This window comes from Pelodiscus sinensis, chromosome 10 (assembly GCF_049634645.1).
Source record: "Pelodiscus sinensis isolate JC-2024 chromosome 10, ASM4963464v1, whole genome shotgun sequence".
NCBI classification, from domain to species: Eukaryota; Metazoa; Chordata; order Testudines; family Trionychidae; genus Pelodiscus; species Pelodiscus sinensis.
This window is the reverse complement of record NC_134720.1, coordinates 21,660,628-21,688,323: the sequence shown is the minus strand read 5'-3', so window position 1 is coordinate 21,688,323 and position 27,696 is coordinate 21,660,628. Positions and strand designations below refer to the sequence as shown.

The 27,696-nt window shown below is 45.6% G+C and overlaps 1 protein-coding gene and 1 long non-coding RNA gene across 2 annotated transcripts in view; both read left to right on the top strand.

The window, feature by feature from the left end:
• The first annotated feature begins 675 nt into the window (after positions 1 to 675).
• PCOLCE2 (procollagen C-endopeptidase enhancer 2) overlaps positions 676 to 27,696 on the top strand; it is a 44,387-nt gene continuing 17,366 nt past the window's right edge. Inside the window, exons 1-5 of the mRNA XM_075937662.1 lie at positions 676 to 925; positions 2,942 to 3,050; positions 13,294 to 13,549; positions 14,665 to 14,789; positions 21,560 to 21,696. Coding sequence (XP_075793777.1) covers positions 843 to 925; positions 2,942 to 3,050; positions 13,294 to 13,549; positions 14,665 to 14,789; positions 21,560 to 21,696 — 710 coding nt within the window. The 5' untranslated portion in view covers positions 676 to 842. The remainder of the gene's footprint in view (positions 926 to 2,941; positions 3,051 to 13,293; positions 13,550 to 14,664; positions 14,790 to 21,559; positions 21,697 to 27,696) is intronic.
• Positions 3,512 to 10,917, top strand: LOC142830767 (uncharacterized). The gene is made up of 2 exons (XR_012906229.1): positions 3,512 to 6,900; positions 8,116 to 10,917. It is a non-coding gene; the product is annotated as an uncharacterized LOC142830767 (long non-coding RNA).

Genomic DNA, 27,696 nt, shown 5'->3' with positions numbered 1-27,696 from the left:
CAATTTACAAATGATGTGTGCAATCCGATAGCTGAACTTGCATACGCATTCCTCCTTCACTAGTAGAAATCAATTCCCCCTTTGCCGCTGCCTATTTATTTAAAGGGGAAAAAAGTTCTTGTTACATAATCCATCCTTCGCAAACGCTGTGATCGAAAGATTTTTCTTCCCCGTCCTGCGATCAGACATGTTAAAGTTTCTTGTGAGAAAAGAGCCGCTGTCCCTGAAATGAAGAAGCTGCCCCGGCTGTTCCTTGGGACAGGGAGGAATCACAGAAGAGACCTCAGCAGGTCACCGAGTCCAGCTAAATTAGTTTCCCTGCTACTAATAAACCCCCCCAGTGACCGGACTAGCGGCTAAACACACACTCCCCACCCGCGCGGAATGTTTACAGGCGCCTGTTGTTTACAGCCTCTGTGCTTTGTGTTGCCCGGACCGGCCTTCGCACTGGACCCAGGCAGCAGAGGTCTGTGGTGACCTCCGCTTTTGACACCCCGCGGCCACCTCCCTGCCCACGCCTCCCCCAGCCCGCGGTGGAGCCGCGGGACCCCGCAGGCAGACGCAGCCGGCTGCAGGGCGCTGAGCGGCAGGCTCCTGCCCTCGGGCGGTGCGGGGAGTTTTCCAAGCCCGGACGAGGGGGGGAGGGAGGAGAGTCCCGGCTGGGGAAGCCTCTTCCCTCCGCCCCTCGCCAGGCAGAACAACCGGGATATTCACGCGGAGCGGCGCGATGCCAGGGAAACTCCTCCAGGGGGACCGCGCGGAGCGGCTGCCGAGCCTGCCACCTGCCTTTAAAAGCCCCGCCGGCAGCCAGCGCTCCGCACAGGCGAGCCGGGCCGCCCGCGATGAGGCCAGCCGCGTGCTCCTGGGGCCTGGCGCTCCTGCTGGCCGCCGCTCCACTCTCCCTCCAGCAGCCGCCGCCGCAGAGGTAACGGGCCAGGGCTGGGGCGCCGCGCTCCGGGAGGGAGCGCCCGCTGCTGCTTCGCCACGTGGGGCGCGCGGGGCTCGGCCAGCCTCTGCCCGTCTCTCGTGCGCCTGCCCCTGGCCGCGGGGTCCGCGCCCTGCGGGCGCACGAGGGGGCGCTGAGGCAGCGGCTCTCGCTTCTGCCCCCGCCGGCGCCTTCCCCGCCAGCCTCTCGGCGGCTGCGCCTGGTGCCGCGCCGGGGTCGGCGAGCAGCAGTCCCCTACCCGCTCTGACAAGGCTCCCCGCCTGCAGCGGTGCTTTGCGCTGCCCAGCAGAGCGGGGGGCGGCTGGACTTTCTGGCTGTGGTCAGGGCCACTCAGTGTCTCCTAAGGGGGAGGGGGGGGGAGGGAGACCCTCTGCTCCGCACTTGCCGCTCCCCCCCGGCTGGAGGAGAGAAGGCTGCCTGCAGAGGTTCTCTCTCGGCACGTGTTCGGTTGGTTCTGGGAGGAGACGATCCTGTGCCAGAGGGAAGAGTGAGAAGGGCGAGAATCTAGGGCACTCATTCCCATCTAATCCCAGTCTGGTGTTGATACAGTAAAAATCATGCAACCACACGAATGATTGAAAGGCCCATTGCAACAGCTTAATGTGGCGAATTAGTAAATGACTGGACAGGAGCAGGAAAAAAAGCAGGTAACCTGCATCACAAGATATCCTTTTGTTCATGTGTACCCTCTCCTGCCATGGCACCCAGGATCCGAGCAGGCAATTCCTGCTGTCGGATTAATGCCTCTTGAATTTAGCCACTGTAATTAGATTCTACTTGATCTATATATTCTGCAGTCTATAGAATCCCATTTTGAGGAGACCCCATCAATTCAGCACGTTGCTGTTAAATGCCTTCTGATGAGGGGGGCATTAAGATTAGCATTATTTATGCAAATTACGAAATGTGACGAGTAGCCTGGGTCTCTTCTGTTCTATTTGCTTGTAATAAAAAAGAAATAAGGAGCGCAGAGATTTTTTTACCCTTTTCTCGTAACATATGTGAGCATTTGTTGGTATTGTACAAAAAAAGGCCTAAGCATCTGTTTCTTGAATTTAATTTTTTTTAAAAGATTCTGGTTATACTTTAAAAAGGATTTTTTTTTAATTTTGCGGGATTGTGGAATTAAAAACAAACATTCTGTAATATAATTTCTTGGATGAATATATTTCAGCACTGGATTCATAGAAAGAAAATCAACATCCACCACCTTGGCTGCTTGCCAAATTCTTGTTTTTTAATACTGATTTTGCATTTCTACATGTCACCTGTCAGTGATTTCAAAGAGTTTTATACCATGGCAAAGTAGTTGAGTATAAAGGATGTGCTTACCTGAAGCATGTACTTTGCTGAACCATGACCTAATTACCCCTCAATGTCATTAGGCAAAATTAGGACCTACAATTCTCACCAGTGCAGCTCTAAAATGGATGTTGTGGTGCAGACAAAAGTTGCATTGACAGTGAATTATGGGCCCTAGTATTCCCAATATAGACAAAAAAAAATCTGAGATATCATAGAATTCTAAAGCATGCTAAATTGTCATTCTAATAGAGTCAGAAAAATATGAGGATGGGGAACACAAGCTTATATTTTCTAATGATTTATTTACTGGAAAAGTTTATTTTTTAAGAAATATATATATATATTTGTTATGGTATTTGCCCTTCCTATTTTGTTTATTATGAATAGGGAAAAGTTTTTACTCAAATTGCAAATACAGTATAGCAGCATGCAGAACTATATATAAAATGGTTAAGGGTTGAGCTGTCAATTCTAGCCACATTTCAGTTTGTGCATTAAAAGTTATACTGCAAGTTAAAGTCTGCTATCGTTATTCAAACATTTATTTAAAGTTGCTGTTCCTTTTTTGTATCAACATTTTAGCTAACATCCCCACCACACAGATTAACGATCTTTCCATCCTCAGTATTATAGAAAGTGTTGACGGAATGTATTTCCAAACTAAGCATTTTCTTTGTTTGGTATTCACAGGCCTGCTTTTACATGTGGAGGAAGTCTGTCTGGAGAGTCAGGGTTTATTGGGAGTGAAGGATTCCCTGGAGTTTACCCTCCAAATAGCAAATGTACTTGGAAAATAACAGTAAGATTCTTTAATATCACAAAACCACTTCTGAAAAGAATGAAGAGCTACCTGTTTTATAATGTCAACCTTTTCTTATTAGAAAAAACCAACAAATGGTCTGGTAGCACTTTATAGACTAACAAAACATGTAGATTGTATGATGAGCTTTTGTGGGCACAGCCCACTTCTTCAGAATACCGGAGTTATGAGTTTAAGATGCGCAGACCCAAAATAAATAGGAGAAGGGAAGGGGAGGGGGGAAAAAAGGAAGAGGGGTAGGGGACAGGGAGCTAGAGGGAATCAGTAAGTATCTGAAGATTGGGTAGTTATCTGCTTCGTTTTAACTACCCAATCTTCAGATTCTTACTGATTCCCTCTAGCTCCCTGTCTCCCACCCTCCTCCTTTTCCCCCCTCCCCTTTCCCTCTCCTATTTATTTTGGGTCTGCGCATCTTAAACTCATAACTCTGGTCATCTGAAGAAGTGGGCTGTGCCCACGAAAGCTCATCATACCATCTACATGTTTTGTTAATCTATAAAGTGCTACTAGACCATTTGTTGTATTTTTCTGTACAGATTAACTTGGCTAACCCCTGAAGCTTCTTTCCTATTAGGTGACAGATGCCTCTGATAAGAGTTGTTGAACTTACAGTTTTTCAGCTGTCTGAAACACTTGTCAGGTTACATTAAAGTAATAAATAGTGGCTGACACTTGCAAAATACAAGTCTAACCATGCTCAAATGAGATCAAGACTCCCAATTAACTTCAATAAGAGCAGGTTTTTAAACCAAAACTGATGAAAGCAAATTTTAATGTAGTGCTCATTACAGTTATCATAAGTGTTAGAGCACTGGTTCTCAATCCTTCCAGATTACTGTACCCTTTCAGGAGCCTGATTTGTTTTGTGAACTCTCAAATTTCTCCTCACACTATTTTCTTACAAAATCAAGTACAAAAATACAAGTGTCGCAGCACACTATTACTGAAAAATTACATATTTTCTCAGTTTACCACGTAGTTACAAAATAAATCAATTGAAAAAATTGTACTTGCGCACACACACACACACAGAGTGTATATAAAGCAGTATAAACAAGTGATTGTGTGAAATTTTAAATTGTACTGATTTTGCTAGTGGTCTTTATGTAGCCTTGATGTAAAATTAGGCAAATATCTAGATGTGCCGGAAGATCTCTCTATACTCCCATGGTTACGAGTAACCATGGTTACATGTAACCATGGTTGAGAATCCATGGGTAATACCTTTTCTACACTTACCTGCACCATCAGTCTACTTCAGCTATGCAAATAGAGTAGCTGAAGTCGACATACTCACTACGGAGTCTTGCGTGTGGTAAGGTTGATGCTGGCTACTCTTCTCTCCTTGATAAGAGTACTAGCATCAACAGGAGCACTCTGACATTGATCAATAGCATCTACAGCAGGCACAGTAAATCAACAGCTGGTGGATCAGTTGCTTCAGCATAGATCCACAGCAAAGTGCAGACAAAGGCTTGAGTGTACAGTCAGACCTGTTCTATTGTCATTTGAGGTGCACAGGTTATATGAGAAAATACAATTTGTTGTTAATGTGTGATAGGCAAATTTGAAAAAAAAAGAGATGAGGAAAAAGGGTTTTGGGGTGGTTGTGTGGTTTTGTTTTGTTTTTTTTAGTATCTACCCTTAATTTTCTTACCTTCCTTTTCCCTCTGGTCCCTTCCTCCCTTCCCTGTGCTACAATAATATAGGAACAAAGGAGCAGAGAGTGGATTGCTGGTGCTTGTGTGTTCATTTCTGGTGTATAAACAGGGCAGTGTGAGCTTGCATAGCCCTGCAGGGGAGTAAGCTGTCTGGATTGTAGTTCTGGATATACATGAATAAATAATAATTGCACACCAGGTGCTTATCTCTGCCAGAAAGAAGGTGGGAATGGACTGTGTGCACTGTCCCACCAAATACACCACCTAGTGGAGTTCAGAGGATTAATAGACATAAGCCCCTTGAATAAGGTATACATGCCATAGTAAGAGAGAAGCTGGGGAGAAAGTGACTTTTAGCTACAAGCCCTGCTCTGAACTTGTTCTGAGGAGTTGCAGTTTCTTTGCTGCCCCAGACTTAGGACCACACCCATAGGCTCAGTCTAGTCCAAAGTAAATAAAACTGAGTCATGCTGGCTTTTGCTCCATTAAAAAGACAGTAAAAAAAGTAATGTTTGGAAAATTGGGTAAGAAACATTAGCCGGTTTGAAAACGTGTTAATTTTCCAGCTTTTAAGATGTTGTTGTTATAGCGGAGAACAAAGAATGAGATACTGGGATAAGGGAGTCAGATGCTGTGAGTTCTGCTGCTGGACTAGTTGTACAACTGAACTGCTAGGTATTTTTAAAATGCATATGCTGCTCCATAACTTGTATTTGAGTTAAGCATCATGCTGCAGATGTTGTGTTCCAAATGGCTTAATAGCTGGTTTAAAAATATTTATTACAAAATATTGACAAATTTCTTAAGATGATGAAGGGTCAAGTCCCTCAGCCTTTATTCATAAGTTGTCCCTATCTTTTGATTGCAGCTACACATGTGAGTAAGGGTATTCCTGTAACTATGGATGAAATCAGGATCTGTGCCTAAAAACCAAGACTGCATACGCTCATTAAAGTTCCATAATTTACAAAAACACCCTTAAATGCCTGCTAAAACGAGCAGTATGGAATCATTTTTCAGATCCATAGAAGTTAGGGTAGGGAGTAAAAAAAAATCTAATTCTATCTATGAAACTAAAATAAGGAAAGCAGAATTGTCACATGGCTTTAAGTCTAAGGCAGGGCTGGGCAAGATACCTCTTGCAGGCCAAACTGCTAGATATGGCAGGCAGATGCCCCTCTTGTAACACTCAGGCACACAGCAGCTGCTGTTTTAAATGCAGGGCTGCTCCTTGTGACTCTCTACTCCAGAGGGAGGGGGAGGCTTCAAGTCATCTCCCTGACCCCAGCCCAATCGTCAGCTCCTATTGGCCAGAAACAGCCAGCCAATGGGAGCTGAGATATTGGCTTGGAGGATGGGGTGGTTCCAGCCTCTTCCCCCCTCCCAGAGTTGAGAGCCACATGGAGGGAGCAGGTTGCATTTTCAATGCTCTAGAGCTGCAACAGACAGGGAATCCAGCCTGCTTTGGGGGTGCTACAGGTAAGCACCTCCCAGCCAGAGCCTGCCTCTGTCATCCCTACCCCTCCTGCATCCCAACTTCCTCCCCCAAGTCACCTTCCAAACCCTATGCATCCACTCTGCTGTTGTACTTAAAAGTATTGCATGGGATCTTTTCAGGGGGAAAAGGCAAAATGCCACATTTATTGGTAATACACACATAAATGAGTCAATACTTATCATATGCATATGATATAGTGCACGCACACCCCCTCCCCCCCGTCTTGTTGTTGTTACCAATAGTTGCTCCCCCTAACTGCACTGGCCAGGTGAGTTAGGTGGGGGAGGGTTGGAGCCAGGCTTCTGCCAGTCTGGATCGATGCTCCCATGTTGACAAGACGAAAACCCGGATTCCCTCTGCAAGATGCCTTAGATCTGTGGTCAGCAACCCGTCGATCGCGATCGACTGGTTGATTGAGAGGCCTAGACCAGTCGATCGCCAGGGCGTTCAGGCACTCCCACCCCCCATTTTCCTCCCACCCCCGAGAAGCCCCACTACCTACCTCTAGTGTAGTGCTGGACGGAAGTGTAGTGGATGGACGGAAGTCCTGGGTGAAGTCCGCATCACTTCCGGGGGCTCTGGAAGTCTGCAGCTGCTTCCCTCCCACAGCTCTGTCACTTGCTGGGGGAAGGGGTGTCAGAAGAGGAGTCCGGCGGCTTCCCTGGGAGAAGTGAGTTGAGCGCAGGGATTTCCCTGCGCCGCGGAGTGGGGGTCGGCCCCGGGGTTTGGCCTGGGGAGGCTTCCGCGGGGGTTTGTCTGCGTGGCGGGAGGGGGGTTTGGCCTCGGGGAAGGCGCCCGCGGGGGTTTGGCCCTGCTGCGGGAGAGGAGGCTTGGCCCGGAGCAGGCACCTGCGGGGCTTGGCCGTGCTGCGGAAGGGGAGGGAGATGGCTGGCTTGGCCAGGCCATGCCGCGGGAGGGGGGGTTTGGCTCCAGGGCAGGCGCCCGCGGGGTTGGCTGTGCTGCGGGAGGGGGTTGGGTGCGCCGTGCTGTGGGAGAGGGCGTTTGGCTCCAGGGCAAGCATGCGTGGGATTTCCCTGTGTAGCAGGGGGAGGGGGAGAGCGGGAGTCGGGCCAGGAGGAGGCACATGCTGGCTTCCCTCTGGGGGGGGAAGGGAATCCTGGAAGGAGGCCCATGGAGGGGACTCTCTGCTGCCACTGGCATCCCGTCCCCTGTCCGCACTTCCTGCTCCCCAGACCCCACTCCCCTGTCCCTAGCTACAGAACTCTGTCCCCATTCCTGACCCCAACCTCTGTCCCCACTGGCACCCTGTCCCCAGCTGCAGAACCCTGTCCTCTGCCCTCCCAGCACCCTGTTCCCTCTCCCCTGCCCCCAGCCACACAACTCTGTCCCCACAAAATATATATCACAATTTTAAAATAAACTTTTCATCAGAGTAAAAAATAGGACTATGTAGCACTTTAAAGACTAACAAGATGGTCTATTAGGTGATGAGCTTTCGTGGGCCAGACCCACTTCCTCAGATCAAATAGTGGAAGAAAATTGGCACAACTAAAGGATACAATCAAAAAAATAAAAATAAATAAATAAAAAATATGGTTGTGCCAATTTTCTTCCACTATTTGATCTGAGGAAGTGGGTCTGGCCCACGAAAGCTCATCACCTAATAAACCATCTTGTTAGTCTTTAAAGTGCTACATAGTCCTGTTCTTTGCTTCAGCTACACCAGACTAACAGGGCTACATTTCACTGTTTATCAGTGTGTGTAAGTAAGGGCTGGGGATAGCAAGTGATGGACAGGAGGAGAATAGAGAGGACGGGGCTTCAAGGAAGGGACGGGGCGGTAGATCTTCTCCTGTTCTGAGATTTAAAAAGTGATCTTGGGTGTAAAAAGCCTTAGATTTATAGTGTCTTCCTTCTCCTGCAGCTCTACGCCTGTGAGAGTCATCATATGCATATGCAGTTAGACCTCTGTGGCACCTTCTTCTGGGTGGTGTCTTAATGCTGCCACATTCACCTTCAAAGAGGGGGCTTCCAAAAGCAGGCACTTGTTGCTGACTCCCAAGGCGTCCATAGGTCTACTCCTCTTTCAATGAGCCCACTTCACAGGTCCCATTGTGCTTCTCATTTTTCTTGGTTCTGGCTTCCACCCTTCTCCAACCATTCCAAGTGCAGGGAGGTACTTGTCTTTCATGCCTTATCCATTCACACCTGGTTCACTCAACAGGACCATCAATTAAGCAAAAGGGGGTACAAAGTCTACAGGATTTCTATGTAAAAAGACTTAATACAAAGTTTCTGTGTTCTATATGAAAATATACAAAGTTTCTATATACAGTAAAACTCCAATTGTCCTGCATCCAGTGGTCTGGCACTCCTGATAGTCTGGCCAGGGCCGGCCCAAGCCCTTTTGGCGCCCTGGACCCGGGTGTGCAGCACTGTCCATGGGCTCAGGGCGCATGCGCAGGCCCACCCCCTGGGGCGCACAGCGCATGCGCGTGCCAGCCACTACCGCTGGCGCGCAGCCCGGGGCCCACCCCCAGGGCGCATAGCGCATACACTGCCCAGCCTGGCCTGGCCAGCACTGCTGGAGCGTGTGCCGGGCCATGCAGGGCCGCGCAGCCGTGGGTGGAAGGGCGCTGCTGCCTGGTGCCGTGGGGATGCAGGCGGGCCAGCACTGTGGGAGCTGGGCGTGTGGCTCCTGATGGCAGCTGTAAGGGATGCCGCACGCTCCTTACAGCTGCCATCAGGTGCCCCCCTCGGTTGGTGCCCAGGGCAGCTGCGCGGCTCACCCATGCCTCTGTCCGGCCCTGAGTCCGGCACCACCTGGAACCTGGAAGTGCTCCCGGCAGCCGTAAAATTGGAGCTGCTCTGCCCCAGACTTCCCCAAGTCAGCCGCTGCTGAAACTATCAGCGGCTGACTCTGAGAAGCCCGGGGCAGAGCACCCCAGCAGCTCTGCCCTAGGCTTCCCGGAGTCAGCCGCTGGTCAGTTTCAGCAGTGGCTGACTTGGGGATGCCTGGGGTAGAGCAGTTGGGGTGCTGCCGGGTTGGTCCCGCAGCACCGCTCCCCCATTCTCCTCCTACCCCAGACCCCTCATAGCCCTCCCTTCCGATAGTCTGGCATATCTGGTAATCCGGCACCCCCTGGGTCCTAAAGGTGCCGGATTATCGGAAGTTTACTGTATAAGGACTTAATACAACAAAGCTAAAGACTTATTACAATGCTAAATGGACTTGATACAAAGTTAAAATAAAAATGTCAATGAGAAAATTATTAATATCTACACTAGTGTAGGAGGGTATTGCGATCTGGGGCAGGAGATTGGGGTGCCAGGTCTCGGAGGGGGTATGAGTGCAAAAGGGGGACAGGTTTTGGGTATAGTAAGTGGGGGGGGGAGAGGGAAGGGAGCAGAGGGTTGGTGCTGGGGTGCCAGAGGCTGGCTGTGGCCAGGAGACTTGCAGCCAAACTTGCCTACATGCCTGCATAGCTAAAGCTTGAAGAGCTTAAAATGTTTCCCAGCCAGTCTGCTTGCTTGCCTGGCCATGTGCTTTAGTGAATATCTGAACTGAGGACAGGGGGGACATGGTTCTTCTTGGCTGCCTGTTATTCAAACAGGAAGCTCCCATTGGCTGGTTTCTGGCCAAAACCAGCCAATGGGACTGTGCTGGGTGCAGGGTGGCTCCTAAAACTTCTATTTATCTGCTTAATTTTAAGGCCAAATATTTCAAATTTGGAAACCAACTGAGTTGTCAGAGTTTATAGAGTCATAAATAATACCTGATCCTCCAGGCTTTTAATCTTGTGTCTTTCCTCAATAAAAATAATTTACCAGTTTACTCCAGGGGCAGGCAAAATATAGCTCCCGGGTTGATTCCGGCCTACCAAACATTTGCCAAATAGCCGATCACTGGCTCCTTTGGCTCCACATGGTGCTCAGAGCAGGTGGCTGCTGGGGCCAGCATGTATCTCTGCCACACATACATTCTCTAGGCCCTGTCAGGCCAGATCCAAATGTTTGGTGGGCTGAATCTAGTCCACAGGTTGTATTTTGCTTGCTGCTGGGTCACTGGCTGGGAGCCGCCTGTGGTAAATGTCTCACAGCCAGAACCTACACCTCACACCCCACTTCTTCCCGCATCTCAACCACCAACCACCAGTCAGAACCCCCTCCTGCAGCCCAACTCTCAGCATCCCCAACCCAGGTTACAAGCTCCTCCTGAACCCAAAATCTCTCCCTGCCCCCAGGTCAGAACTGCTCCCGAACCCAAACTCTCTCCCCAAACCCACACTCGCTTCTGCACTTCAGTGCCCTAACCAGATCTCCCTCCTATACCCACACCCCATCCATTAATATCATAGAAAAATACAGCCCTTGACCATCCATTTACCAAATTCATGGAGTGGCTCTCCCATCAAAAATTATTACAAATATTACCCACCCCTGACTTATACCTTTTGAGAATCTGTCCTAAGCAATTCTGGCTGCAGAGAATATATCTTCATGAGCACTAGCTCACCCCGACAGCACGCAACTTGGTATTACAGAGTTCTGTTAGGTATTGTTTTGGGACTTCTGCAGCCAACTAACTTTCGTCAGGTTATCTTGGCTTGCTGTGGACTAGGCAACTGCCAGCTACCCAGGACTTGCTCAGGACAAAGTCTGTGTATAGTATTAGATTCCATGTAGGAAGTTTTATAAGCTAGTATTATAGCTCTGTGTGCGTGCGTACATGCGTGCGTGCGCTCAATTAAAAAAAAAACGAGTTATTCAGCAACAGATAAAAGCTAAGACTGAACTTTAAGTCTTAAATACAGTGGTGGTGATTTCTGTCTGCTCTTTTTGTGCACAATAGTACAATTTAAAGTTGATGTGCCAATCTAGACTTTCATCCACAACTCTTAATTTGTTTACATTTGAGGCTTTAAAATACACCCTTAATGACACTTCAGCATAATGTTTGCAGCTGAACAAGTATTTGATAAAACATCTGAACTCTAACCATACAGTATTCTAAAAACAAACCCTCACACAGAGAATTCTTGTGCAGTGAGTAGACAGTGCCCTTTGAAGCTGCATCCAATCTTGTGGTATGGAGTGTGCCTCTCCTCATATTCTGTCCTTCCCATCTTAAAACTTGAGTGTTAAAACTTATCAGGATGCCCTCTAGCCAAAAGTGCAATGATATTCCCTTTATCCTGTAGTTCCAGGCACTTATAATAATTATTAGTGACATTTTATGAGATGTGTACTTTATAGATGACTTATTCAAGATGTTACTTTCCAAGACCTTAATCAAATGTATATATTAAATAGGTGTAAAGACAGTACATATTTAAACTATTAGAATCAAAATATGCTGGTTATTAAAGAAATTGTAAACTTTAAATACATTTCCTAAAAGACTTACTGATTGATTCACTGACTGATTTAGAAATATGTAGTGTTTTCATTGTTTAACTTTAAAGGCAAGTAGGTCAGAACAGCATGAAGTGGCATAAATGTTGTTCTTTGTTTTCTTGCCACTAATCTCAGCAGCCCAAGAATTGACAAGGTTCTAGTAATTTAATGTCAACTAATTTAATTCTAGGTTACCTTTGAGTGTAATACAATTGACAAGCTAATTTGTATTAATAAGGAAAAGTTACTATTCTTATCACTAGAACTTTTCTAAATATCTTGTCTGTGTGTCCTTTTTCTGTAATTTTCCAGAATTTTTTTTTTCTGGTTATATTTCTAATTAGTGTATTTGTTGCTATGGAAAATGTATCTAGTTCGTCAGTTAGAATATTTTAAATAAAACGACAGTGGTTCTAGAGGTCAGACAGCTTATACAAAGTGAATTACAGTGTTGCTTCAAAATCATTGAGTAGACCTGCAAATTTCTTCCCCCTTACCACCTGCTAAAGCCTCCTTACCTTAGTAGCACATTAGTTGCCCTGGTGACTTGCTTTATGTTTTTCTAAAATATAGCTATTGTACTTTGGATGAGTTTGCCTGGTTTTTGAGTGGGTGGTAATGTTAATAGTAGTGAACCTTTTTGCAAGAAAAATGTGAACAGAGATTAAGGGAGAAAACCTTAAAGGTTTAAAATGTCAGCCTGTAAGTTACTCACATCAGTTTTTCTCTGCAGTATTCCTATTTTCTGTGCTCATAGAAGACAAACATCCTAGAAATAAAAATAAATATTTTCCTGTATTTTGTTTTGCAACCTTCAGTTGTATATCATCTGAATATATTAGGTGTTTTATTGCATTCTGTACTGAATATATTAGTTTTTTTATTGCATTCTGTACTTTAATATTACAGCAGTGACCAATAATGCCACTTTACAGTAAGTAAGGTCTTTAAGGGGTGTGGTAACAGAATATTTAACCTTTTGATCACTATTCAGCTCCCACCCAGGTTAGTGCTATCATGAGAGAGCTTTTAAGTGAGTTTGGAAATTGGTACTCTTTGTACAGCTTGCAGTGAGCAGGTAGTCACACCACAAAAACAAGAATCAAAACAGAACCAGCAGAGATTCCAAGGACTGAATGGATTAATAGGAAGTATTTCCTCTCAGCCCTTAATCAGAGTTGGGAGACACTGGCTCTACTGCTACTTCTATAAACTGTTCTATAGCTAAAGAAAAGACTTCAGTTTCTTAGGCTCATTATAGTCTGAGACTTATTTTTGCTAATAAATGTTTAACTGTGTGGATTTTTAAGATAATCACACAAATAGGGAATGGTCTCAAGAACTTCTTGTTTAAAGTGGCTCATGAATACTAGTCATGGTTTGGGTGTTAAATATTTAAAATGGGAACTAATGGTGGCATCTCAGGCAGTCATGTGCATTTGTCAAAGCTCCACTCTGGAGTGAGGATGCTATGCAAGAGGAAGGGATGGAGCTGGGAATAGAGAGAGGGAGCACCCCACATTATTCAACATCTCATCTATACTTGAATGAAGAATTTGATTGGTAAGTTGGGAAAAGGAACTTGAAAATATAAACAATTGACAAAACCAACAACAATTATGCAGAGCACCAGAGCAGCTAGCTCTGTGATGATTATGGTGTTGTTAAGATTCATTACTCTGTCTTCCTTCCCTCCCCCCTACAGGTGCCTGAAGGAAAGGTGGTAGTTCTGTCTTTTAGATACATCGACTTGGAAAGTGATAACTTGTGCAGATATGACTTTGTGGATGTTTACAATGGTCATGCCAATGGACAACGCCTCGGCAGGTTCTGTGGTACTTTCAAACCAGGTGCCCTTGTTGCCAATGGCAATAAGATGTTGGTACAAATGATTTCAGATGCAAATACAGCTGGAAATGGATTCATTGCTATGTTTTCTGCAGCAGAACCACATGAACGAGGTATTTTACAACTATGCAAATGTTAAAGGCAAACATTCAGAGGCTCATCAGGGGCCCTAAACAGGAATATTTCTGGGGCCACACATTACCCTTTATCCACCACCTAAAATATTAATTTCATTATTTCTACAAACCAAAAAATAGACCTGGTGCTACCATTGTGAACGTTAACTTCTCTTTTATAGAATGTACTTTAAAGACTGAGGCCAAAGGTACTTTTACAGTTAAAGTAAGTTTTGAAAATGCTAACATCTAGAACCCTGCATCCTTGGTACTGAAAGGATACAATAATCAAGAAGCTGCATGGCTGTGCTGTACCCAAGCAAATTGTATTTATACACATTTTATTATTTTTAGGGCTGGAAGAAGTAGAAATAAGGCCTGAGACTGGCACTTAAAAAAAAGTCTTCAATTTTTAAGTTAGGTTTTTTCCTTTTCATTCTCAGTCATGGAATCCCTTAGGCACAGATGCTAATTCCTAAGCTTTTCTCTCACCCTCAATTTTGCCAACGGGGAAATGAATTTTAATTTTGTACAAGGGAGAATCTTTTGATCAGCAAAGTTAATTTTAAAACACTGATAAGTTTCTTACCGAAAAATTATAGAATATGATAAAGTCTCTACAACGTAAAAAGACCGGTCACTTATTAAAAACTGTTTGTATCTTCACTATCATCAGATTCTCCACAAGGGTATGGAGGGCCCTAAATGCAATAGAACTAACAGGACAGTGTTACACAAGATAGCATGATTGCAGAGTGAGTATACAGTGGGTATTGCTGGGTTTGGAGAAAAGTGTCAAGTGACAGTATCTTCAGCCACACTTACCACTACCAAATTGCCCTCTTCTGGAAAGAGCATAGGAACCAGGGACACCATTATAAGCCTTGGCCTAAGGCTCCTGAGATAAGCTTTTTATTGCTCGATCCATTGTTGGAATCTGTTGCAGGACTCACAGAGGAAGCTTCAGGCTGGGAGTATTTTCTGTGGGGCCCCAGCTGAGAACCCTCCACAAAAGCTTGTTTATTTGGGCTACACACAGGAGTTGGAGATTTGGCTGTAATGGAAAAGCATGTGGAACTCTGCTTTTAGTCTGTATTGTTTTGTATTTCTAGGGGATCAGTACTGTGGTGGACGACTAGACAAGCCTTCTGGGTCCTTTAAAACTCCCAATTGGCCAGATCGAGATTACCCAGCAGGCGTCACTTGCTCATGGCATATTGTAGCCCCAAGGAATCAGGTGAGCTTTGGTATCTATTTTAACAGTTTCCCCCCCAAATTAAAATGTAGGCTAGCAATTTTATACTCACTAGCTCCACACTTCATAATTTCAAAGGAACATATAAAATTTTTAAAACAAATTTAAGTTTACAATTACAGAAGTTGAGGATGTGTGGGATGCACATTATCTATTCATATATACTTTCTCTTCATGAGTGTGTCTAGACTACAGGGTTTTGTCGACAAAAGTCCACTTTTGTCGACAAAACTATACCTGCGTCTACACTGCCGCTGAGTTCTGTCAACATAACGTCAACAGAACTCAGCAGTTTTGTTGACGGCTGTAAACCTCATTCTACGAGGAATAACGCCTTTTGTCGACAGAGTTCTGTTGACAGAAGGTGTTATTGCATCTACACTGTCCTTTGCATCTACACTGTCATGTTGACAAAGTGGCTTGCTTTGTCAACAGAACTGGCTGTAGTCTAGATGCTCTTTGTCGACAGAAGCTTTGTCGACAGCATCTGTCGACAAAACTTCTGTCGACAAAAGTCTGTAATCTAGATGTTCCCCATATGTTATATAGTTTTATTGTATGTTTCATGTTTCTGTGCTTCTCTGTGTTTTTCTGACATTTTTTCCAATGATTTCTGTGTCTCAATTGAATATTACCTATAACTGGGTACGTAGCTTCCCATGTACTCTAATTCCTACATGCTGCTATATGGCCAGCCGGGGTTTTTCAGAAGATTTAGTGTTTATTTTGTTAATTAACGTAAATCCAATGGTAAATTGGATCACGTGCACTCTTCTTATTCTGATCTGTCTTAGAATAAACAATATGAACAGCAGGTTGAAGTTTAATAAAATGTATATAGTTTGTGATATACTCTCTGTTGGATGCATCCATGTATACTTTAATGCCTATTGAAAACTGAAATTCATTATTTCAATAATAACTCTGACTGTCTTCATAAGATATACTTGGGGATTTGTCTTACTGAACAGCTTCCACTATAAAACACTTATTTGTTTCTAGTTTCTTATCTTGAGGTCTCCCTCAGCTTGATCAGGTTAATCAACTGCCTTCATGCTAGGTTTACTGACATTTTATAAGGCCCTAAGCTACGTCTGCCTTGTTTCAGATGCATTTATTTGTGTCTTGTCACCCAGTGTTATTCACAGAATACATCCTTCCTTGATGCATTGGGCTGGTCTCAATCTTTGTTTCATCTTCTTTGTTGTTGCCCAGGTTTCTGCTCCATAAACTGTATCATGGCAGGAAGTACACAGTGATTGAGGCATGTTTGGTAGGTTACTTTTCATAACTACATCAGCTTCACAAAATTCTTTTACATGCCACCCAGACTTTCCTTTTAATCTCTGGCCAAATGAAATGGCCGTACAGTGATAAATGTGTTCTTTGAATCTTTAGTTCTTCCATTTACCAGGATATTTTTTTCTTGAACTAGTGGGTATATGTCATGTTAGTCTCTTCTGTAGTCCTCTATAAGCCACATTCCTTGCTTGCCATGTGCAGGTCATTTAGCATTTCATGGTTAAGCAGTGATTTTTAATAATATTTTAAAATTGCAGATTACTTGGATTCTTCCCATTTATCTCCAAATGATCTTGAAAACTTTCCACAAGCTTGTAGTGAAGACTTAGGATAGGATTTTCCTTTTGTTTTCTTATTCTTGATATCCAGTCCCCATACATGTTTTTAGTATCCAAATGGATGCTATTCCTAGAATGCTTATCTCAGTGGTACATAGTTTTCAATGAGTCAAGGGATTTTCCTTGCCCACAAAAACCATGTATTTCAGTTCCTTCTGGCTAGTTAACATGAGGATATTCTACACTAAAAATGAGCCATTCGAAGATTCTCCATTCCAGCGGGTATATTTCTATATAGAGTTTCTACCTTTTCATGAGACAAGGACTGAATCAAACCACACCCATTTCCCTTCCTGACCAGCATATGGCCATTAAGGCAAGCTATGCTCTAAATTAGACACGTAATTGTTTTGGGGAGTTCAGTAAATAAGTTCTCCTCCATGGTGGCCTCTTCTCTCCCTCCATTTCATCATTAGACTGGACAGCAAGATGCCCAGATACAGCAAGAAGAAGACTAGACATTCTATTGCTGTCCTGCTTACACAAATTCTGTTTTTATTCCCTCACCGTTAGTTCTCTCTCCTGTTTTGTGTCCTTTTTTTTTCTCTCTTCAGTTTGCTCTACTCAGTATTCTCTACCTTGTCAGCTAACCCCCTTTCTTACCCCAATTACTCTCTTCACCTTACTCTTTCCACGTCTCTATTTTGTTTCATCTAGTACCGTCCTCTCTCCCTACCTTCCAAGCCAGTTTATTGCTCTTCCCTCACTTTCCCTTTCTAACTGCATTTGCCCTACTCCCAGCTGCAGCCAGTTGAGATTCTGAACCAGAAGATTATGGAAAAGAAGCAGATAGTTGAGCAGCACTGGTGAGAGCCTAGTGGAAAGGAAAAAAAAAAGGAAAACCTTAAATAATCAAGACAGTTTCATACCTATTATCTCCTTCGTCAAAAGGAGCAGGTTGTAGACTTAATTACAGCAGTAGAGAACCACCAGCAGATAAATATTTGACAGTAATCCCAGTGTTTTAGATCTCTGCTTCACTGCTATTTAAAAATAGCACGTTTATTAAAGGATGAGTCATTGGAATCAACTCTACAGTTATATAGCTTTATGCATTGCTGAAAGGTGCTGGATGGGTCCAGTATAAGAACTAAAGTAGAGAGCATAACTTGATAGTGGACTCCACAGATCTGTCTTATCACTGGAATCAAAATCTGTTCACAAAAATCCCTTACAAATAAAATACATTCCTTCTCTAGTGCTTGGCTTTTTTATAGTAGTCCTGCCAATCAAATCAGGATCTGAGGGTATGTCTACACTACAAAGCTAACAGCTGTTAGTTCGAATTAACTTTCATAGCAGCTACACATGCAGACCGCTAGTTCGAACTTAATTCGAACTAGCGGAGCGCTTAATTCGAACTAGGTAAACCTCATTCTACGAGGACAAACACCTAGTTCGAATTAAGTAGTTCGAAATAAGGGCTGTGTAGCCACTTAATTTGAACTAGTGGGAGGCTAGCTCTTCCCAGCTTGCCCTGGTGGCCACTCTGGGACAAACCAGGAAAACTCTTCTGCCCCCCTTCGGCCCGGAGCCCTTAAAGGGGCACGGTCTGGCTACAGTGTTCGTGCCAGTTGCAAGCCTGCCAGCACCCAGCCAGCAGACCCTGCACCTGGCACGGCATGAGCCAGCCACCCACTGCCACCCAGCCCTCCCTCTCTTCCCAAGACCAGACAGGAGCCTGCCCGGGGCTGCAAGAGGCTGGCACCCACCTGGTCTAGTGCGGAGATTGTGGACCTCATCGAGGTTTGGGGAGAAGCCTCCAATGTCCATGATCTCCGCACTAGCCACAGGAACATGGCCGTCTACAGCCGCATGGCTGACAGCCTGGCCGCCAGAGAACACATGCGGACCCGGGAGTAGGTCCGCTGCAAAGTCAAGGACCTGCGGCAGTCCTACTCCAGGGCCTCCCAGCCAGGGGCCGACCTGGAGGCCTGACCCCACTTTGACGCTCTGGGCCACATCCTGGGGGCTCACGCTGTCCATGCCCCCCGGGTGGTGATCAACCCCAGGGCAGAGGGACCCATCCCTGACACCGAGGAGGAGGAGGAGGAGGATGCCGAGAGCCAGGAGCCTACAGGGAGCCAGCCCAGGACCCCCGAAGCACCCCACAGAGCACATCAGCTGTGTCGTCCAAGGCCGAAGAGGGCTCCACATGTGAGTGCCATCATGCTCCCCTTATGTGTACGGAGGGTAGGGGGAGAGGGAGCCCAGGAACAGTGCGCCTGGGCCTTGCCCACCATGGAGCAGCAGCTGGGTGTCATGCAGGGGCCCTGGCCTGTTCCTCACACGCCGACCTCGCCTTGCAGAGGGGGACTGGGTTTCACCCACCATGTTCCCAGGGAGAACTGACCAGTGCTCATTTCACCACAGCCGCAGCACCTGGGACTGCAGGGCACACCACCCCACCTGCAACAGCCACCCACACTCGGGCCAGCAGGTGCACCTGCAACCTGGAGGACTACCAGCGGTGACATCTGCGGCTACTGAAGCACCAGCTCCGCACCCAGGACCATTGGGTCTGGGAGGAGCTGCGGCAGCGGAGCTTGGAGGCGCTGGAGGAGCAGGGCCGTGACCTCAGAGGCCACCTCCAGACTCTGGTGGACAGGTTCCTGCCTCATCCTGCTCCGGCCCCTGCGGCCGCCCCAGCTCTCGCTCCTCCTCCCACCTCTGCTCCCCCTCCCGCTTCCTCTGCACCCCCCCGTCCCTCCTGCCCCACCCTCCATACCCACTCCCCCCTGACGCACCCGCACCCGCAGTGCTGCGAGATGGGAGAGCCAGCAGGACCCCCTATCCTGAGCTTTCCCTTCCCTTCCTCCCCCTTTTAGCTCCCTCCTTCCCAGGTTTCCCCCTCCCTTCTCCCACCCTCATTCCTCCCTCCCCCCACCCCAGTTATGTAAAATAAAAAGAGATTGCTGTTTTGAAAACAGGTGTCTTTATTTCACATTAGGAAGGGGGGTTAGGGAGGGGAAAGAAGAAGGAGGGGAGGGTGGAAGAAGGCCCCAATGGGGCATGCAGGGAGAGTTCAGTCCTCCTCCTCTACCTGGAAGCTCTCCCGCAGGGCTTTCTGGATCCAGACGGCCTTCCGCTGGGCCTCCCGGATGGCGGCTGTGCGGGGCTGAGCGTAGTGGCCAGCCATGTGCTCAGCCTCAGTCATCCAGGCTGGCAGGAAAGCCTCTCCCTTCCGCTTGCACAAATTATGCAGCACGCAACATGCTGCCACCACGGGAGGGATATTGTGCTTGGCGAGGTTGAGGCGGGTGAGGAGGCACCTAAAGCGTGCTTTCGATCGTCCGAAGGCCCCCTCGACCACAATGCGAGCCCTGGCGAGCCTGGCATTGAAGGCCTGGCGGGAGGGGTTGAGGTGCCCCGTGTACGGCTTCATGAGCCAGGGCTGTAGGGGGTAGGCCACATTCCCCACCAGGCAGATGGGCATGTCCATGTCCCCAACCCTGATGTGGCGGTTGGGGAAGAAGGTCCCGGCCTGCAGCCTCTGGCACATGGAGAAGTTGTGGAATACCCTGGCGTCATGTGCCTTTCTGGACCAGCCCACATTGATGTCCATGAACTGGCCCCAGTGGTCACACATGGCCTGCAGGAGCACAGAGAAGTAACCCTTGCGGTTAATGTACTGGGAGGCCTGGTGTTCTGGGGCACGGATGGGGATGTGCGTCCTTTCGATGGCCCCCCCACAGTTGGGGAAGCCGAGGGTGCTGAACTCCCGGATGACGGCATCCGGGTTGGCGAGGCGGACCACCCTGCGGAGGAGCACCCGGTTGATGGCCTTGACCACCTGCAGAGAGACACACAGCAAACCGCGAATCACTGGGGTGCCCGGGTGGCTGGGAGTGTTCGATCCCTGGCATTGCCCCACGCCCCACTCCCAGAAGCAACCCCTGCTGTGATCCTGGCCATCGCGGATGGCGTGTAGTAAGGCCGGGACAAAATGAACCCTCCTATGTGGGGCACTGTCTCCTCCTCCCCCACCCCCGTTTTCCCTGGGGCTGCTCATCCCCTCCTTGCAGCCCCCGGCCCAGTGGCCGGTGAGTACCGTGCCTACATGAGCACTGCTCCAACGGTGGATTTCCCCACGCTGAACTGGTTCGCGATAGATCGGTAGCTATCCGGTGTGGAGAGCTTCCAGAGGGCGATGGCCACATGCTTCTGGAGGGGGATGGCGGGCCTCATGCGAGTGTCCCGTTGCTGCAGAGCAGGGGCGAGCCACTCACAGAGCTCCAGGAAGGTGTCCTTCATCCTGAAGTTCTGGGTCCACTGTCTGTCTTCCCAGTGCTCCAGGACGATGCGGGCTGCTGGTGTCCAAACACCAGATGCGGTGGGGCACGCTGGCATCCGGGCGGTGCTGCGGCTCCTCCACGGAGGAGGCCAGGTGGAGAGGCAGGGGGCTGACGTGCAGCCTCCAGCCATTGCTGGCAGGCTTGCAGCAGCAAGTCCAAGAACTGCACCAGAATGCCCAGGGCGAGCTCTGGCTCCATGTTACCAACTGCAGCGGTGTCCCCAATGGGAACCACTGACACAGGGCAGGCGCAGAGGAAAACGCTTTGCTGTCCCTCGGCGAGGTAGGCAAGCAAGCGAAAAAGCTGAGAACCGGCTGTCCAGGGGGGTCCCTTTAAGCACAAGCCTCAGATAGCCTCAGACAGCAGCCACACAAAGCAACTACTGACCTGATGCCCTGCTGGAACCAGTTTCAGCTGCCCTTAAATGTGACCCAGCATCCAATCAGTGTGAACACGCTAGTTCAAATTAGCAAAACGCTAATTTGAACTATTTTTTAAGTCTAGATGCGCTAATTCGAATTAACTAATTCGAACTAAGTTAGTTCGAATTAGCGCTGTAGTGTAGACATACCCTGAATGAGGAACTCTATTTCTAGCACCCAAGAATACCCCCAAACCCTTACTGATAGCGGTTCTTAGGACAAATCATATACTGAAGACAGCTAATTGCTTGAAGAAGCAGACAAGTGATTAAACAATTTTCACCAATTGACAACAAAGTGAACAATGCACACTGATGTTAGTTTTATTATGCTCTTTGTTATCTAATTGTAAAAAAATAATAATCTTAAGTAGGAACTTCTGTTTTTCCCTGCAGGTCATAGAGTTGAAATTTGAGAAGTTTGATGTGGAGAGAGATAACTACTGCAGATATGATTTTGTGGCCGTGTTTAATGGTGGGGAAATCAATGATGCTAAAAGAATTGGGAAATACTGTGGAGACAGTCCACCTGCGTGAGTAATTTCTTTGGGTTATTAATATAGCTATAATTGGATTTTTTTTGGTCATTAATTTGTCACTACATTTTTCTTGAGCTTATTTTGGAAAAATTTCATATTCTACATCAAGTACATACTGTGGGCTTTTTCCTGTTAATATATTGCAGCTATTGTACCGAGTAAGGCTTGACTTTTAAATGCCTGTGTATATGCAGAGATAACTGCTTACAAAGATTTTCTCTTTCTTTCATAAGGGCTGTCCTAAATGTGGAACATGCTCCATGGCATTTAGTTTATGCATAACTCACTGAAATACGGTTGTTCAATGACAATTTATTTTATTTCTAATGATTATGCTTTTCACCATTAGACACCGTATGTTAAATCTTGCCTTACCTCATCTGGTCACACACGTTTCAGTTTCCCATTTCTATTCAATTGGTAATTTTAGTGCTTTGGGTGACTTACCAAAATGGATGTCCTCACATTCTGGTCCCAATACAAGGGCAGAATATTTCCTAGGTTGTTCCTGGGCTACAGCCTTCACTGGTACTGATGCAGGGCTTTGCTATTTGACCTTTGCCCTTCCCCAAGATAAACAGTTCCTTTTTATTTACCCCCTTGGCGCCAGGCTGACTGGTCCTTCACTCCTGGACCAAAGGGGTTTCCACACCAGCCACCAGTAGAGCTGTTGAAGAGCTCTGTCTATAAGCCCTATGCAATGAAGGGCTTATTTACGCTCTATGCAAAGATCATCCACTTCACTGTTTAAGAGTAATTTAATCCATTGCCCTCTTTTAAAAAAAAGTCCTTTCTCCTGGCATCTTTCTAGGTTATGTTAGCACAGCTTTTCTGGACTCCTCCAAAATCTTTCTAGTTTGCCCTCTTCGTTGAGCTTTTTCAGTTCCACCTAAGCTGCTGCTCAGAGAAATATCAAGTGAATGCGGTCATTAACTCCCTCATAGTTTTGCCTTATCCCTGATCTCTCCCTGCAGCTTCTCTTTATATTCTCTGGAACATTTTTCGCAGTTGCCTTGCAACAATCTACACAATTCCCAGAGTCTTAAAGGATCTTTCTGGAATTCTTGGTGCAGGCACATACAGTTCTGTCCTTTAAAGGCCAGTATGTCCTGTAACAGTATTCTATTAGAAAACATTCTTTATTAAGGTAGTTCTTAGTAATATTTAGTTTTTCTTCTATTCTGTGTACTGAAGCTACAGGTTCTGTAGCATTCTACATCAGTGCTCTTTCCACAGTAATGCACAACAAAAAAAGCCCATTCTAAAAAGAGCACTACATGGGTAAGTCTAGACTGCAAGCTTCTTTCAAAAGAAGCTTTTCTGAAAGAGCTCTTTTGAAAAAGCTTCTTTCAGAAGAGAGCATCCACACCTCAAAACTGGTTTGAAAAAACAATCTGCTTTTTTGAAAGTGAACATCCAGACTGCATGGACGCTCTCTCAAAAGAAAGACCTGATTGCTATTCACAGCACTGCTACCGGGGCACCTGTGCTTTTTTCGATAACCTCTTCTTTCGAAAAATGTCCCTGTTCTGCGTCCACAAATGCCTTTTTTTGAAAGAGCTGTTTCGAAAAAGGCGTTCATCCTTGTAATTTGAGGTTTACCAATGTTAAAAAAAAAACCCTGAAGCAAAATGCAGGACAATGTAGCACTTTAAAGACTAACAAGATGGTTTATTAGATGATGAGCTTTCGTGGGCCAGACCCACTTCCTCAGATCAAATAGTGGAAGAAATAGTGATCTGAGGAAGTGGGTCTGGCCCACGAAAGCTCATCATCTAATAAACCATCTTGTTAGTCTTTAAAGTGCTACATTGTCCTGCATTTTGCTTCAGCTACCCCAGACTAAGACGGCTACATTTCTATCACTAAAAAAACCCCTGTGCTCTTTCGATTAATTTCGAAAGAACACAATTGCAGTGTGGACGCAGGTGAAGTTTTTTCTGAAAAAGGGCAGTTTTTTCTAAAAAAACAATCTAGTCTAGTGGGGTGTTTAACATAGTCTTCTGTCAGTGCCTATGCTTTTTCCTCTTGCTGCATTAGGCCTTGTGTCCATGCAAGTGCTACATAATCTGGCACTATCTTCAGTTGTCCTGATGTCCTGTGTAACAGCTGTGCATATTAATATCAGAGGGCTCAGAGATCAATGACACAATCCCATGGCCTTGGATGAACCTGGAAAACATGAGGCAATGAAATACAAAGAATGTGCTTCTGCTCCAATTAATTTACTTATTGACTTCAAATACTTTTAGATGAACTAACAAATGAGTTTACTGAGTTTATTTAATCAGTAAACTACCAGAACTTTTCCACTTTGCTAGTCAAATGAATGATAGAACTTTGGGACAATTTGATCTATTTTTGAAGCACGACAGTAATTGTTAATGATTTTTTTTCTCACTGAATATGCAGGTTACAGATAGGCATTCATTAGTTGGTAGACAGAGCAAGGAAGTGGTGTTTATATGCATCTTTAGTTTTGCTATTTTTACATTTAAACATTCATATATTGTGAAAATGTGATGCATGCTTCATTTTCTTCTGTTCTGTAACATTAACATGCCTACATATCTCAATACTTACAGTAAGTCTCATATGTAGTTATATTACTGAGAGGACTAAAATCCAGAAAGACTGAAAAGTCTTTACTGCATAACTGTCACGGCTCTGAGAAAAGTCTTTTAAAAATACAGCTCTAATGAGGAGCTTCTGGAGTTAAGGGCACTCAGCCTGAAAAACGCCAACCAGTTGCACTGTAATTATACAATCAGGTCTGGAGCTGACAGTAGCAAGTCTTAATTATTCTAGCAAATGCATAAAGTTCCTGAGTGAGGTTATTAATTTAACTTAACTCTTCAGCTATAATGTGGACTCTTGATGTCGAACTATTTGAAAAGATATTATGTTGTTTGTGTTTCTTAAAACAAAATGCTATAAAAATCACAAAAGTCTGTATTTGAAGGGAGTGTTTACGCCTGAGACCAGTCACTACAAGTTGAACTTCTCTGGTCCAGAGAGCCCCTGCAGCTGGGAACAAAGCCTGGCCTGACAGCCGGGGGGCCGGGATTGGAGCCAGTCCGGTGGGCAGGGAACTCAGGTCTGGTGGCTGGGACTGGCACTGGGGTCAGTGGCCATGAGGGAAGCCAATCCAGGAGGCTGGCGGACCCTGTGGAGAGCCTGGAGGCCAGCAGCAGAGGGGCTGAAATTGACCATCCCTGGTCCAGCAAATCCCCTCCTTTGGGACCAGTCAGGTCCTGAGAGTGCTGGGACAGGGAAATCCAACCTATAGTTGAATGGCCAACAGGAAATGTTTCTTTACACAATGGCTCTTTCAAATGACAAGTGTGGTAGACTGAGACAAATTATCCTTTAGATTATTTACACTGTACCTTCATGAGAATAGTATGTGATTTGTTTGTGAATGGTCTTTCAGTAGAGCTCAGTTAGGTCATTTTCAAAAGTAATGAATGGTAATAACTTTCTAAATAAAAAGTTTAGTTTTTAATAATTCCAGAAAACAGAACAGTTGGATGTTCTTCCTCCCACGTATGATGTTTTGGAGTTAGAATAATAAAGATAAATTTAACAAAATCATGTTTCCTTAGAAGTAAGGGTTTGTCAATCCCAGGGATCAGTGAAAAGGAGGTCTCTTATTGTTTTCTCCATTTTTCACTTTCTGAGGCAGCAGTCACAAAAAATGAGTGACCTGTGTGTCTCTCAGATTCCAGAGTTAATACGTTTTCATTCAGTTACTGTAGTTACAATTCCATAGTTGCTTGGCAGCACCAGAAATCAAAGGTGAAATCCTGGCCCTGTTGAAATGGTGGGAGGTTTCAGTGGGGCTCAGATTTCATCCTGCATATTTGGTTAAATTCATTTTTCCCCAGCTACTATGCTTCACTTCAGGTCTAGAGTTTTGGGCTTTTATTTATAACTTTCTGAGAATAAAGACTTTTTTTTTTCAGCTGTGTGGTCAAAGGTCATTGTAGCATAGCTAAATACTGTACTATACTATAAATACTGTACTGTACTATAAAGTACCTGGTGTTGATAATAGGGATGTTAACTAGCGTGTAATTGTGTAAACATGTAACTGCTGGAAATTTTAGTAGTTACATGTTTACACGTGGGGAGATGGGAGCTGGTGCTCATGGGGAGCTGGCTTCAGAGGCAGCATTGCAGGGGGAGAGTGGGCAGGTGCCTTTTAATCTGCCTCCTGCCGAGCACCTGCTCTCTCCTGCCCACCTTGCACAGAACAAAGCAGATTGTGAAGAACTTCAAAGTATCTCACAAAACTAGGTGAGTGAGCAACAAAATGGCAAATTAATTTTAATGTTGATAAATGCAAAGTAATGCACATTGGAAAAAATAATCCCAACTATACATACAAAACTATGGGGACTAATTTAGCTATAACTACTCAAGAGATCTTGGAGTCATTGTGGATAGTTCTCTCAAAAACATCCACTCAACATAAAGTGGCGGTCAAAAAGCAAACAGAATGTTAGGAATAATTTAAAAAGGCATAGAGAATGAGGGTATGTCTACATTGCATTCCTCTTTCGAGAGAGGAATGCAAATGCAGCTGAGTGAAATTGCAAATGAAGCGTGGATTTGAATTTCCCGTGCTTTATTTGTATAAACTGGGCGCTATTTTGAAATACCCAATTTCGAAAAAAGAAACGCTGTCTAGATGCAGTTATTTCGAAAGACCACCCTTCTTTGGGTAAAATGAGGTTTAAAGGTCATTTCAAAAGAAGAGTTTTCTTTCAAAATAATCGCATCTAGACAGTGTTTCTTTTTTCGAAATAGGATATTTTGAAATAGCGCCTGGATGCAATTATGCAAATGAAGCACGGGAAATTCAAATCCACGCTTCATTTGCAATTTCATTCCTCTGCATTTGCATTCCTCTCTCAAAAGAGGAATGCAATGTAGACATACCCTAAGACTGAGAACATCTTGCTGTCTCTGTATAAATCCATGGTATGCCCACATATTGAATACTGCGTACAGATATGGCTGCCTCAGCTCAAAAAAGATATATTGGCATTGGAAAATATTCAAAAAAGGGCAACTAAAGTGATTAGGGGTTTGGAATGGGTGTCATATGAAGAAAAATTAAAAAGATTGGGACTTTTCAGCTTAGAAAAGAGGAGACTAAGGGAGAATATGATAGGGGTCTATAAAATCATGACTGGTGTGGAAAAAGGGAATAAGGGAAAGTTATTTACTTGTTCACATAACATAAGAACTAGGGATCACCAAACAAAATTAATAGGTAGCAGGTTTCAGAGAAGCAAAAGGAAGTTTTTCTTCATGCAGTGCACAGTCAACCTGTGGAACTCCTTGCCAGAGGATGTTGTGAAGATAAGGACTTTAACAGGGTTCAAAAAATAACTAGATAAATTCATGGAAGTTAGGTCCACCAATACTTATCAGCCAGGATGGGTAGGAATGGCATAGCTAGTCTCTGTTTGTCAGGGGCTGGAAATGGATGACAGCAGAGGGATCACTTGATGATTAGCTGTTTCTGTTCACTCCCTTTAGGGCAGTGGTGGGCAATAATTTTGATGGGAGGGGCTCCAAGAATGTGGAAAGTGTTCAAGGGCCGCACTCTTCCAAGGATATTAATGGTAGAGGTGTGGGGTCTGGGATGGAGGTTGGGTGCAGAAGGGAGCTTGGGATAAGGAGGCAGTTGTGACCTGGGGCACTGGACTGGGTGCAGGGATTTGGCTTGTGAGCTAGGGCAGGAGGGGATTGTGATCTGGGGCAAGGAATTGGGGTGCCAGATCTAGGAGGGGATATGGATACAGGAGGGGGCAGAGGATTTGGGTATGTGGAGTGGGAGGCAGAGATTTGGGGAAGGGAAGGACTGGGGTGCCAGAGATAGGCTCTGCCAGGAGACTTACCAGCCAGCACCATTTCTGAATCAGCCTGCCTGCCCTGCCTCCGCACTGGCTGCAGCCCTATGCTCTGGTGGGATATGGGTAC